Genomic DNA, 14,196 nt, shown 5'->3' with positions numbered 1-14,196 from the left:
ATAGAATAAATAATATCTTCTTTATGGTTTGTCACAGGAAATAGTTTGAATGCTATATCAGCTAAAGCAAAGATCTTACCATATATTGGTTACTTAATAATTTTTTTACTCCCCTCTTTTTAAATTTTTGTTTATTTATTTTCATTTTCATTGAAAGGCAGAGACGCAGATGGAAAGCAATCTTCCAATTACTGGTTCACTCTCTAAATGCCCAGCACAGGCAGTGTTGGGACAAGCTGAAGTCAGGAGCCTGGAACTCCATCTGGGTTTCCCACATGGGTGGCAAGGACTCAGGTGCAGGAGCCATCATCTGCTGCCTTCACAGGTGCAGGCAGGAAGCTGGGACGAGAATCCAAGCACCCAGATCCCAGGCACAGCATTCCAAGCAGCAGCTTAACCATTGTACCACAAGCCAGCTTTGACCCTTATTTTAACCAATTTATGATACTACTTGATTAAATTACATTTAATTAAAAATGTTGTGACTGGAGGCTGCTAGCAATTGAAGATATTGTGATGAATAATATAGTCATATATTGACTCCATATAGATATGTGAGATATGTGAGAGCGGACTGGCGCTGTGGCATAGAAGGTTAAGCCTCCACCTGTTGGGCTGGTTCCCATATGGGTGCCGGATCAAGTTCCAGCTGCTCCACTTACAATCCAGCTCTCTGCTAATGGCCTGGGAAAGCAGTGGAAGATGGATCAAGTGTTCAGGCCCCTACACCCACATGAGAGATCTGGATGAAGCTCCTGGTTCCTGGCTTCAGATCTGGCCATCTCTGGCTGTTGCACCCATTTTGAGAGTGAAACAGTGGATAAAAGATTTCTTTCTCTCTCTATCTCTCCTACTCCCTCTTTCTGTAATACTGTCTCTCAAATAAATAAATAAATATTTTTTAAAAGAGAGAGAAAGACATGTGAGAATTACTGTGTAAATAAACTCAAGCAAGTATTTTGACACAATGTTTTGTGTGTATTTTGACACAAAAATCTAACATCTTTGGCTTGCAAAAATATTACTTCTTGTGCTTTGAAACAGAAATTTAGTCATAGTCTTTCTTTTTTTTCATAATTTTTTTTGACAGTGGAGTTATAGACAGTGAGAGAGAGAGACAGAGAGAAAGGTCTTCCCTCTGTTGGTTCACTCCCCAGATTAGCCATAGTCTTTCTAAATCACATGATCAGGCTTATACATTTGAATAACCTTCCATTCACTTTGAATGTATTCATTGGTGTTCCAAATACTTTAGGAATGCCAAAAAGATACTGAAGAATAAAGTGAAAATAAATTAATTGCAAATATAATCATTAATGGAAAGTTGGCATAAAAATATTTCAAAAAACAAGGAACCTAGCATGCTAGTTGATGCTCCATTCTTGTAATAAAACTAAGAGTAAGTAAAAACTGAAGCAGCTACTGATGACAAATTATATCAATAGATCTTTTTCATATATAATAGGAATAAATAACAATATACTTGAATAATATTTTGTAAAGATAAATTAGAGAAAAAATCAGTAGCACACTCAGTTCTTTATACAGTTAAGGGCTTATAGATAAAAGAAATTTGGACAGATGATGAATCCATGTGTTTAATTTTAATCCTGAAATTGAAGACATTAATGCAAAGGAGCCCCAGAAGTGCTTGAATTCAGGTCAAGAGCAAGAATGGTATAGGCAAGTCAGCTGGATGAGCAATTGACACAAACAAAGAAAAAGAAAATTATTGTTGAGATGATGAGATGATATAGTAATGGGAGTGATGATGCTTGATGCTGACTTTTTTTTTTTTTTTGTAAATTAAATGAAATCCAAAGAAGCAACCTCTCCATTTCATTAAAATAACAGTATTGGTATTTGGGGAGAGTGCATATTCCTGAAGAATCTACATTCCAATAGTCTTCTCTCATTGATACATATGGTATTTTATTATAGATGATTGATGTGGACCCCACTATAATTTCAAAAATTCATAGAATATTATTATGTCATGAAATTCATGCAGGGAAAGCAATTGCTGTTATAAATCAAAAAGACAACTCATATGGACAGGTCATATGGTAACAGATTCTCCTTGGAATGGTATCCTTAAATTTAATTTATTCAATAAGTAACTTAAAGGTTAGGTATGATAAGATGAATCTCATGCTCAAATAACTTCAAAATATCATTGTATTGTATTTTAAAAGATTCATTTTCTTGGAATTTAGAGATACTTGCATTTATATTCATTTGAATCAACACAATTCTACGTAATTCTACTTAAATATTCTCTCCCTAGTATAATTCCATAGAAGAATTTTATTAAGTAATATAAGATAACAGATAACAAAAAGGTCACTTATTGCTTTAATAGATGCATGAAGCTATCTAAATAGTAGGAGGAGTTCTGAAAACCTTCACAATGTTCCAAATTTAGAAAATAGATGTTTTAATAGGAAAAAGAATAGCTCCAAAAATTGGCTTCTAGGGAATAATGCTTTTCTAGAAGTATTAAATATTTTATTGAATTTAATATTAAATATTTTACATAAAGAGAATAATGATTTACATGCTTAAAGAGAATCTTGCAACTCTAACCCAAAATAACATATGTGCCTAGCCTTTTTGAACAAAAAGTTACATCCCTTCTAATCCTTAAAAACTCAACACTGTGTTTTCTTTAAGTCATATGCATATATCCAATGCATATGCAAATAATTAGAATATATATATACATAAATAAAAATAATCTAACCATAGCTATTGCATTTCTTAAATGAAAACTAATGGAAATATTTTATCTGAATAGAATGATATTCTATCAAAAGGTTTGATTTAAGACATATTTCATTAAATTAAATGTGAATCACAAAATTGCAAATGTAAAGTTCAGAAAATCATTGACATGGAAAGAGGATGAGACCAGGGCAAGAATAATTAAACATACAAAAGTAATTTCTAAAAAAATAAGTAAATAATTACAACTGGTACTATAAATATAGAAAATGACTCATCATTCCAAGAACCAATGTGTTCAGAGAAGATAAGTCACTGCTATTCTATTTGAAACAAGGCAAAAGACCAGTTTTGAAAAATCCTCAAAATAAAACTCATGGTACAATATCTTTCTACATAACACTTTGCAAAATGCATTGTAATGCATTAGTTCATTTTGTTCTATCAGGTAGGAGATAAGGCAAATCTTATAATGGATTATAAATGATGAAGGTATTTCAGAAAGTAATTTGATGTAGGAAAATAATCAATATATGGAATCAAAAAAAAACTTGAATTGGCTAGCATATAACAGTAAAATCTGGACAAGAGTCTTAGCATTATTTAATCTTTGAAATTATATTTTAGGTATCATTACCTATCTGTGGTAGGTGAATAAATGAAGCCATAGTGTTACTCAATGTCACATAGCTAGCAAGTTGCAAGGAAGAAAAGGAAAGAGATCACTCCATTCCAAATTAAGTCATGTCATATCATTCTTTTTAAACAAATGTCATTTGAAGAGTCATAACCCCCAGTGTATTCTAAAATTAGGAAAAAAGGAAAGAAGGAAAGAGAGATGGAGAGTGGAGGGGAAGGAAGGGGAAGAAATCCATGCTAATCTTCTCTATCATTCAGATTTATAGCAAACTTAATTAAAATGTGAAGTGACACAAAAGATCTTTAAATGGTTTGTTCTACTGTATACATATCTTTAGCCATATCTCAACAAAAGTATATGACAAAAAGCTCCCCCATTAAGTATACTGACTACTTTCTAGGTGAAGTGCAGAAGCATATGCATAATCTGATTTGATTTATTGAATTAGGTTATAGTTTCACCATTTTGAAAATTAGCTTCATTGTTTACAATATGTCAACTCATTTCCAACAATTAAATAGCTCTGTATATAACTATAATGAATCGAAAGTTATCTAGATTTTTAAGGTTTACTTTCATTTGTAATATTCATATTTCTGAAAGCAATATATGACAGTTTGAACATATATTACAACAGTAACAGTGCCTACAAACACAGATTTATAAAAAGAATTCAATATTATTACATCCTGAAAGGTAAACATGTAATAATCAAATCTGTGTTAACTGCCTCTAGTAGGAATACCAGTAGCGTGTATTTATGAATATGAATAACTTGCTAAACTGACTTTCTATAGCTATCCTATAAAATAAAACAGAATCATCAACTGCTATAAGTAGAAGAAAGCAAGATGGTCTTGTTCAACCTACTTCCCTCTTACTACAAAATTACCTTCAAACTTCCCTAACAACAGTGATTATCAAAAGGAGAAATGGTCAGGGAAGGAGAAAAATTTTTTCACTATAACTGTTTTGCATCAGATATAACAAAGCCTACAAAATAAATTAAAGGGTGGCATCAAGCGCAATAGCTAAGACACCTTTGGGATGCTCACATCCCACTTGAGAGTGGCTGGTTTGTCCCTCAGCTCCACTTCTAACTCCAGCTTCCTGCCAACATGCACTCTAGGACACAGCAGCAATGCCTCGAGTACTTGGTTCCTGCCACCCATATAGGTGGAACCGATTGAGTTCTGAGCTGCTGACTTCAGCAGGAATTACACCTGTTCATGAGAGGTCAATAAATGTTTTAGGACACAAAATGCAATGTTTTATTAGAACTGCCTTTAGTAAATTTCTCCAGAAATCTTGGTCCTCTCAACTAGCAATCCTTTTGCTTCACAAAGGAGAGATTAAAGCAGTGAAATTTATTCTTAAGAAAGTATGGAGAAAACAAAAAGAAGTTCCAACATGGGTACAGCTAAATCAATGTTAACAAACCTAGAGTGCACTATAAAGAGAGGAGTTGAAGCTTTCAAGTTAGCTTCCAAGGGGAAAGCCTCTCAAAAAGACAAAAAGAGAGTAAACAAAGCATGATGTTAACGTTGTTTTGCATATCCTCTGTTTCACAACTCTTTTAAGAGTATTCAATACATACATTTAATAGTTGGCCATTTTCCTCTCAATAAACAATATATACTCATATTTTTACATTTCTCTGTTAGGAAAAGAGCTTCGTATCTTACTATTGCACTTCGTCTGGTCAAAAAATTACAGCAAGTAAAAGTGGACAACATGTGATGTAGAACCAAATAATTAGAGCACTATGAATTTCATAAATGAATGAATAATATACAAAGTTCCAGCTAATCTATATAACAACCACTCTCATAGTCAAAAAACTGACTCAAAAATATGTTTTTTCTATTCTTACTGTAAATAAACTTCTCTTGTCAAAGGAGGCATATTACTAAGGAAGAAGCACATAATATCTTGCAATTAGCCAATTAAGGACATTAGCAACTTCATTACTGCAAATCTACTGAGAGAGAAGTGTAAGCAAATTATAATTCTTAGTACAGTTCAGTGTAGGCATAAGAGACTACAGAACTCAGTAGAAACTTGGAAAAGAGAAATAAATTAGGGATGAAAGGACAGTAATTTTCTTCTAAATTAAGTAGATGAGAAGCCTGTCCAGAAGTTTAGTAATATGTGTTTATTCAATTAAGTCTAAAAATAATAAATCTTTGCTCTAACAGCTCAGTAAAAAATTTTTATGAATTTCTATACTAGTAACAAACTCACAGTATATTGTGTTTAGACTGTAGTGCAGTATTATAATGAATATTACATGTAAATGAAATAAATATATTTTATGTAATTCCTTACTAAAACTCATATTTATATTCAGTTAAATTAAATCCTACATTTTATTCAGAAATGTATTAAACTAGCTCTATACCATGATACCAAGGGTTTAATAAGAAGTCTAATCTTGAAGGATTAAAGGATTCAGTGCAAGAATGGTGACATATATGCATATGTATATATAAATATGCAGGCACTATAAAGACTAATCTGTTCTCTATTTGTATATTGCCATGCTACCTCTGTAAATATTGCTTCTCTAGAACATCAATCTGGAGATACAAATTTCATGTGATATTGCTTAAATGTAGCCAGCATCATGTATAAACAAATAACCAATGGCTCCATATACATAGTATACGTCTGTTAGTCTCTAGACTTTAAATATTTAATTTAGAGCCTATCTGTGCCTAGCAGGAATTCAGAAGCTGCATTAACACAGTGTTTAAGTTTATAACTATGAGGCATAATAACTCCTCTCAGAAATCCTTTACTAAATATTTATTAGCCATGTTCATTGAGCAAATATTTGTTTTGAATATCTGCTCTGTTCAAGGCAATATTCTACACATTGGGATACTCCAGAGAACAAAATTGACTGAAGTCTCCCAGAGGCTATATTTGTGTACCTGTTTCCCACATCACATTTGGCCCTCTCGCAATACCTTGCAAAGTCACTTGTTGGGTGTGATAGGTAGATAACAGCCCTCAGAGTCATGCCTGCACCCTAACTTGGGAAATTTGTGTATGCTACTTTATATGGAGAAAGATTCTGGCAGATGTGTTTATGCTAAAAATCTTAAGGGGAGATTATCCTGTATTAGCCAACCTGTCCTAAATACAATCACCAATGCTCTCACAAGGAGAGGCAAAGGGAGAATACACACACACACACACACACATTCAGAGAGAGAAGCCAACATGGTCACCAATACCAGACATTGTAGTGAGGTGGCCATGAATTAGGGAATGGCAATAACCAAAAGCTCAAAGAAGCAAAGAACAGATTCGCCCTTACAGTCTTCAGAGGGGCATGTGACCTAGCTAACACGGAGATTCAGCCCAGTGATGCTGAACTTGAACTTTTGGTATTTTCAATTATCAGAATAAACGGCTGTTGTTTTACAATCAAGGTGAAGACAAAAAATTCCTATTAACAACCACAGGAAACTAATAGAGGGCTCAACGTAAGTTTTAAAGTTGCATAAAATTGCATGATGAAGTGTTCAGGTTGATTTTCCAAAAAGGAAAAAAGCTATTTATTTTCATGGAGGGAGTCATGTAGTAAATAGCTACACTATACTTCCTTCAATGTGTTTGGTGATCACAAATACCCTCTCGGTGTAAAAGTATTAAAACACATGCAGGGGCCGGCGTCGTGGCTCATTTGGCTAATCCTCTGCCTGTGGCGCCGGCATCCCATATGGGCGCCGGGTTGTAGTCCCAGCTACTCCTCTTCCAATCCCGCTCTCTGCTGTGGCCCAGGAAGGCAGTGGAGGATGGCCCAAGTGCTTGGGCACCTGCACCTGCGTGGGAGACCAGGAGGAATCACCTGGCTCCTGGCTTCAGATCGGCACAACGCCGGCCATAGCGGCCATTTGGGGGGTGAACCAACGGAAGGAAGACCTTTCCCTCTGTCTCTCTCTCTCTCACTGTCTAACTCTATCTGTCAAATAAAAAAACAAATTATAGCTTTAAAAAAACACATGCATACATATATTGTGTGAATGTGGTTTAAATAGTATTATCATATTTGCTCTTTGAATAAGGACTTCAGCAGAATGTTACATTTATTAGTGAAGACAATCAATTCATTTGTGACTGTTTTACATTTTTCTGTTACCTTTGCTTGTGAGTCTCCCTATGGAACACAATACATTCAGTGGAATTAATTTCTCAATGTACAAGGTGCAGTTCCAAACTGAATTTTCTTCCAAGAAGCATAAATGTTTCACATATTTAAAACATTACAAATGCTGATACTACAGGAGAGGCAGTTTGGATATTTTTGCTGGTTCCTGATATTTAGAAAGAAAAGTCAAGAACATAAACTTTGAAGATACTTTTTATTACATGAAATTACATGAAAACATTTTTCTTTAAACTTGCTTTTATAGATAAGAATATTCAAATGAGATTTACTCTGGGTTAATATTATACTAGACCAGTTTCTTTTAAAGTCATAAATTTCCAATGTATACATTCATACCTTTTAATCAGACAGTATGTGTGTGTGTGTGTGTGTGTGTTTACTTTTGTTTTCTTTACCCTGAATGAATATTGGTTGTGTTTCTCCAAGGTGACAATGAGAGCTAAGATAAGTCCTGGAAGCAAAAATATAAACCATTCATTCATTTGATCTGAATGTATTTGAAAAAAAAAATAGGCATCGAATAACTTTGCCTTTAATGTCAAATGCAAATATTTGGGACTCAACAAATTACCTCTTAATACTGATAGAAAATTATATTTCACAAGCTTGTATTCTTACCTGAAGCCAAATATTCTATACAAATTACACTGCTGGCACGAAAGGGAAATATTTTTAATTCTTAAACAACCCTTTCCTAGATTGTAAATTAGACATGTTCTATATAAAAGTTCTATAAAAGTATGAATGGTTCTATATAAAAAGTATGAATGTTTTTGGAACTCTGTTGCTAGGATGAATGCATTCTAAACTTTATCTGCAAAAATGATTTATGACAGGTGCTCCGTCAAAATAAATGTAGTGACCACTGCAGGAGGTACTGCCTTGTGAGACTCTACAAAGAGCCTTCTTTCTTTCATTAATTTCAACTTCTGGTTGCTATGGCATCCAGTGACAACCATAACTTTTAGAAATTATCACCATCTGCCCACACCCTCTTCTAGGATTATATATAAGCCCACTCAAGCGATAAAAATAACAAAATCTCCATAAGCAACCTATAAGCGTTTTTGGATTGTAAACACATAATATAAGGACTGGGAGAAGACATTTTTTAAAAGAAAACACAAATAAATTAGAGAATGATTAAGAACAAACCAATGAGTAGTTAATAAATTTGTCAAAGTTGATCAATTTTCTTTCACAGGGTAAGGTGAGGCAAATTTGAAGGTAAACTTGCATCTTTTTATCCTTTTCAAATGTTACTACTTTGGAATATGTAAGAACAGATCAATGTACATAGGTAGGCCACAATTTAAATTCCAGACAAGATCTGAGATTTGGGGATATTTGACTGCTTTTTTATGTTTTGAGGTTTATGTTTGCATCTTTGTTTTGCTAGCTTTAGAAACATGAAATATAAGTCTCTTTAGGAATCTATGAATTTTTGTAAACAAATTTTGAAAATTGAAACTTACATGTTAAAAAGATAGTAGAAATTAGTTAGCTTTATATCAATAATACAGAGGTATGACTTTTTCATTAATTTTTAATACAACTTTACTTTCTCTATTTCAGGAAGAAAAAAAATGACAGCTTGCTCTTTTAAAAAAAGTACTAAATATAAATAAAGTCCTGGGATAAAAAGGTCTACATAATGACACTGAATTGCATACCCACAATCCACTAAGTACTTCCTAGGGAAAAGGCATTATACTCCTTGAGAACTATCACATTTGTTTACCATCATCAAATTTGCAGTTAATATTTTGATATAATTAAAATTTCCCCAGGACATGGAGACATTATTTTGTATTCCCTAAAATCTAAACTTACTCATGTAGAAAAAAAATCTATGTAGTAAAAGAAATCATGTTGAATATATTAACGTAACACCATTCATGTGCAACTGTCAAATTTGTGATAAGCTCAAACCTTTGAACCCATGTCCAAAAGCTGAAAGTAAATAAAACAGACAGCAGTGAGCTCACATCACCTGTTCCAAAGCTATTCACTAGGCTCCGTAAGCACTGAACTGTCCAAACCCCTTTTCTAATCCAGTCTACTAAAAGGCCTCCATGGCCTCATTCTTCGCTAGAAGACAACTGTGAAAGGTCTTTTTTTAAATAAAATACTTAGTAAGCTTGACAAAAGTCCTGATTTCTGGATTCACACCACATTACCAAGAACAATAGTAAAACGTACATTTGAGAAGAACGGCACAGTAATAAAAATACATAAAATAATCCTCCTTCAAAAGTGACTAAGCACAATCACGAGTTAAGTTGAAGCCATCTTCAGTGTTTCTGTTCACCTAGCCAGGGAGATGTATAATATCTTACAAGAAGTATACAAAAAAAACAGGATTTTGTTTTTCAGTTTTGGCCTATGAACTTCCTTAGTTTAAAAACTCCACTTACCTTAGAGTTACTTGGTGGTGTTAATCATGTGAGGTGTAACTATATCTAAATCTTGATAGCATCATCTTATTTCATCATTGCTTTGGTTACAAAGTATTTATTATCTTTACTTCAAAAGATTAAATATTGGCAAATAATTTGGAAATCTATATTTTAATAGGGATAAGATCTAGAATACATTTTCACTTAGGATTACTGATTATGCAATACTTAAGAGTAAATACAAGCTTACCAAATACAAAAATACAATCTTTTAAATGGTCACTTGAAAAAAATGTAAAGCATAGTTCATTGAGAAGTTAATTATGCCAAAGATTTTAGGCTTTTGTTTTTTTAAAAGAAAGTTCTAAAAAATTTTAAAAAATAAGTTTTTAAAATTAAAAAAAATTTCCTATGTAATATAAAACATTTTCAAGTGTAATATCAAGCACAAATTTTCAAAACTGGAAATTTTCTCATTTAGTTAAATTTAAGTAGCATAGGCTTACCAAGTACTACCTCCTTGTTCTCCAAAGACTTAAACTTAGAATTTCAGGCAAGAGGAGCCAGTTACTTGAGAAATATGACTAATCAAAGCAAAGGAAATTATAGCACCTGTGTTATAATTGGATAATTGATTTCACTTTTGTATATCTCAATTTTTCATCTGCAAAACTAACATAACATGTAAGTGTCCAAGGGAATTTCAATTCAATTACTTACTATTAAGAATTTTAGATGCCTTGCTGAAGTATTAAATATATAAAATGAAGAAATATCTCAACATGGAACTCAACTACTGCTTCGTAAATATTCACAACAGTGAATGAAATGTTTAGACATTGCTACATAAATAAAGATGAGTTAGAGATAGTCATTGACTTAGATGAACTTTCACCCAAATAAGGAATGTGAAATCAGATTATCTATGGCTAGATAAGAGCAAAGAAAAAGACAAATGTTACAAAGAAAACAGGAAATACAAAATGGAAATTCAGAGAAAAAAAGAACACTCTCTTTCCATCTTGCCAGGTTTATCCTGTTAGCTTTGTTATATGACATTTATATATACTTCCATGAGAGCAAGGATGGACACAAAGGTTATATATGTTAGACAATATCAGTATTAGTTTAATTTGTTCATGAATCTGGCTCACTTCCTGATAAACACTAAAGATGAGCAAATGATTCTAACCGAAATGTACAAAGTTTGAGAAAAATTGCAGATATTTCTAGTTGGCATATTATAGTCTTCTGTTTAGAAGGATGTCTATTTATTTCTGACTTCTTATAGAAACAAGAATAAGTTTAGAATCCAGAACCAGGGTTTGAATGATGCCCACTAAGACCTACCAGATGACTGACCTTGAGAAAGTGTGATTTTCTCTGAATTTCCATTCTTAACAACAAGATAGGTACAATAACTTACATTTTTTGGATTTGTGCGAGTATTAATTTAAATAACTCTAGCACTGTGTTCAGTTAAACTTCCTTTCATTTTATTTTGAACAAAATGATGTCAATCATAATGTAATATTTAAGTAAACTGTCATTGTTGGCATTATCATACTGTACATAAAATGCAATTGGTGCGTGTAAATATCAGTGTCAACAATGGGTTATATAAAAATGAAGATATTGGCTGATTGCTAATATTTCTGGCATAAATAAGTAGCACTTTTACCTGTTGGTGGAATTATTCCAGGAGACATGAGGCCGGGGACAGAATGTGGCATGATATGAGAGTTCTCTGGGGAGGTGACACTTTGAGTCCTCTTAGGAGGCCTTCCAGGTCTAGAACTGAAACAAACAAAAAATTTTTACAATTAAGCTGTTGTCTTACACATCATTTCAAAGTTGTTTCAAGTGGTAACATGGACTGTAAATAAATTTGTTTCAAGGACGGTTGCTTTTGCAGTTAGATGTAATAGACTTCCATCACTAATTAGATTACATGCTGAATTCATTTTCCTCATTGAAGATCAGCCACTCCTGATGCATAATTCATAGCCTGCACCTCGTTACCTGCTTCTTCATATTAATATCTATACACAGTTTGAATTGCCTCGTTTGCATATGCTAAAGTTCTGCATGCAGCCTTCAGCACGAAAATTATGCACTAACTTGTAATAATTATTACAGTCAGCCTGCTATTGATTTATGAGACTTTTAAAAACCAAATATGTGTAGTACTTGTAATGAATGATATTTTAAGGTTCTTCAGGAAATTAAAAGGCAATGGCTGCCTAAGGAAATGTTCTGCTTGTTTGATTTAATACTACAGTTAGCTGGGAGGTGGAATGAAAGAGTGATTCAGACCTATAGCACATTTTTCGATGATATGTTTTATTACTTCGCACTGCTAGCCTGATATCTCGATGATAAATGACAATACATATCTAATATGTGAAAAGGTCTTGCAATTTCTTTATTTTTGTCATTTAAAAGATAAGTCAAGTTATCATTTAACCCTTATTCTATTTAAATGAACAATCCCACTAAGTTGCCTTATTTTTAATATACTAAAATTAATTGGAAAGGCTTGGGATTATTTGCAGGACTGAGAAACTGCCAGTATAGCATCTTACATCTGCCTCTCAGATAAATAAAAGTACTTTGAGATTTAGCAGTATCTGCCTTTACATGTTCATTGCACAAGATTAACATCTTAAATTATGAAAGCAGGAGATAAAGAGGAAACAAGCATTCACTATCCTGGTATGAACATTTCATCAAGAATAGAATAGTAGCAATTTTAGAAACACCCTATGTTAGCTTTAATTTTCCTACTTTTTGCCTCTGCATCATGAATGTGTTTTTATGAAATGTTCTTCCATCATTCATCCGGCAAACAGGTGCCTAGAAATCTCAAAACTGTTTGATACAACTTTCATAAGTAAGCATTTCCATGTTGCCACAGCCTAATTCCCTTCCATTATCAAAATATTCAAGGATCCTATCTCTTTTATTCTATGTAAGTAACAGAGATGGGTATTGAACAAATAATTACTAAGTACTTGCTTTTTTCAAGGCAGTGCATTATGGAGGCTAATTTGGAGGAATGGATTCTTAGTCATCAGGAGCTTATGCTCTTGCCAAGGGTAAGAATCTACTGCAGAAATAACTGGAACAAACCATAATGTGCTCTATCCCATAAAAAAGTTGCAATCCATGTATTAACAGTAATATAGGCTGCATTTACTTCCACATTCAGGGAAGAGAAATGGTAATAGAAGCACTAGAAGAGGAAGCTGAAGGAATGGGCACAAATAAGGAAAGAATGAACAAAAAAACCCACTCCACTGAGAATGTGAGAAAGGAATGAAAGAGTGAAAGTGTATGGATGTGCAGGATTATTTCAAAGGAACCGAAACACATCAAACAGGAAGAGGAGGAGAGAACAAGTCTGCTGGGCTTACTGCCTGAGGCCAGTTCATGAGGGCTTTGGAATAAGAGCAAGGAAATTGTTTGCATGCTTGTCTGTTTTAAAAACCAATAAGGTTATTCTCCTGCTCCTTGTGCTGAAGTATCTCTCTGGCTGCTTCCCCTTATTCTTCAATATTGCTCTTCTTCTTCAGTTGGTTTTTTAACTCTTGTTATTTGCCTAGGATTAGTCATCAGTCCCCAATACTCTCCAGTTTCCCCTGAGTGATCTCTTCCATTGTCATCACTTACTTAGATGCTAAGGACTAAAGGCTAAATATACATCTGCTGTCTAGATCTTCCTCCTGGGATTCAGATAGATTAATGCCTAACTACTGGACATCTCTGCTGGGTTGTTCCCTAATAATCTAAGACTCAGCTTGTCCAAATCTGAACTCAGCATCTACTCCCATTAAAACCTATTTCTCTTTCCTTGGTTCAGCAAAATTACAACTAATGGACTATGCCAAAAATCCAGGACTCAGCTGTGTCCTTGCCTTCTCTTAAAACACTCCATTATCACCCTTATAAAGATACTGCTCTAATCTCTTCCCTTCTGAGTCCCCATTCCTACTTTCCAGGCCAATCCCTCAGTTCTTATTTGATCTGCTGTTACAGCTTTCCAAACTCTATCAAGATCTGTCTCTAACCTTTCCTACCTTACCTTACAGCCTAGACTCTACAGCTCAAATTTCCATACTTAGAAGGATTCTCTGAAATACAAAACTGACCATGTTTTCCATTTTGGTTAAAGATACAAGGGGCAGACATTTTGTGCAGCAGCCAAGATGCCACTTGGGACATCGGCATCTCATATCAGAGTACCTGAGTTT

At 33.7% G+C, this 14,196-nt stretch overlaps 1 protein-coding gene across 1 annotated transcript in view; it reads right to left on the bottom strand.

Moving 5' to 3' along the window:
- Window positions 1-14,196, bottom strand: part of DACH1 (dachshund family transcription factor 1) — a 435,821-nt gene that overhangs the window by 237,521 nt on the left and 184,104 nt on the right. The window contains exon 2 of the mRNA XM_062195305.1: window positions 11,625-11,740. Within this exon, the coding sequence (XP_062051289.1) occupies window positions 11,625-11,740 (116 nt within the window). The remainder of the gene's footprint in view (window positions 1-11,624; window positions 11,741-14,196) is intronic.

The sequence above is a fragment of the Lepus europaeus genome, chromosome 6, assembly GCF_033115175.1.
Source record: "Lepus europaeus isolate LE1 chromosome 6, mLepTim1.pri, whole genome shotgun sequence".
NCBI lineage: Eukaryota > Metazoa > Chordata > Mammalia > Lagomorpha > Leporidae > Lepus > Lepus europaeus.
Note: the sequence above shows the minus strand (reverse complement) of the source record. Positions and strands in the feature narration are given on the sequence as shown.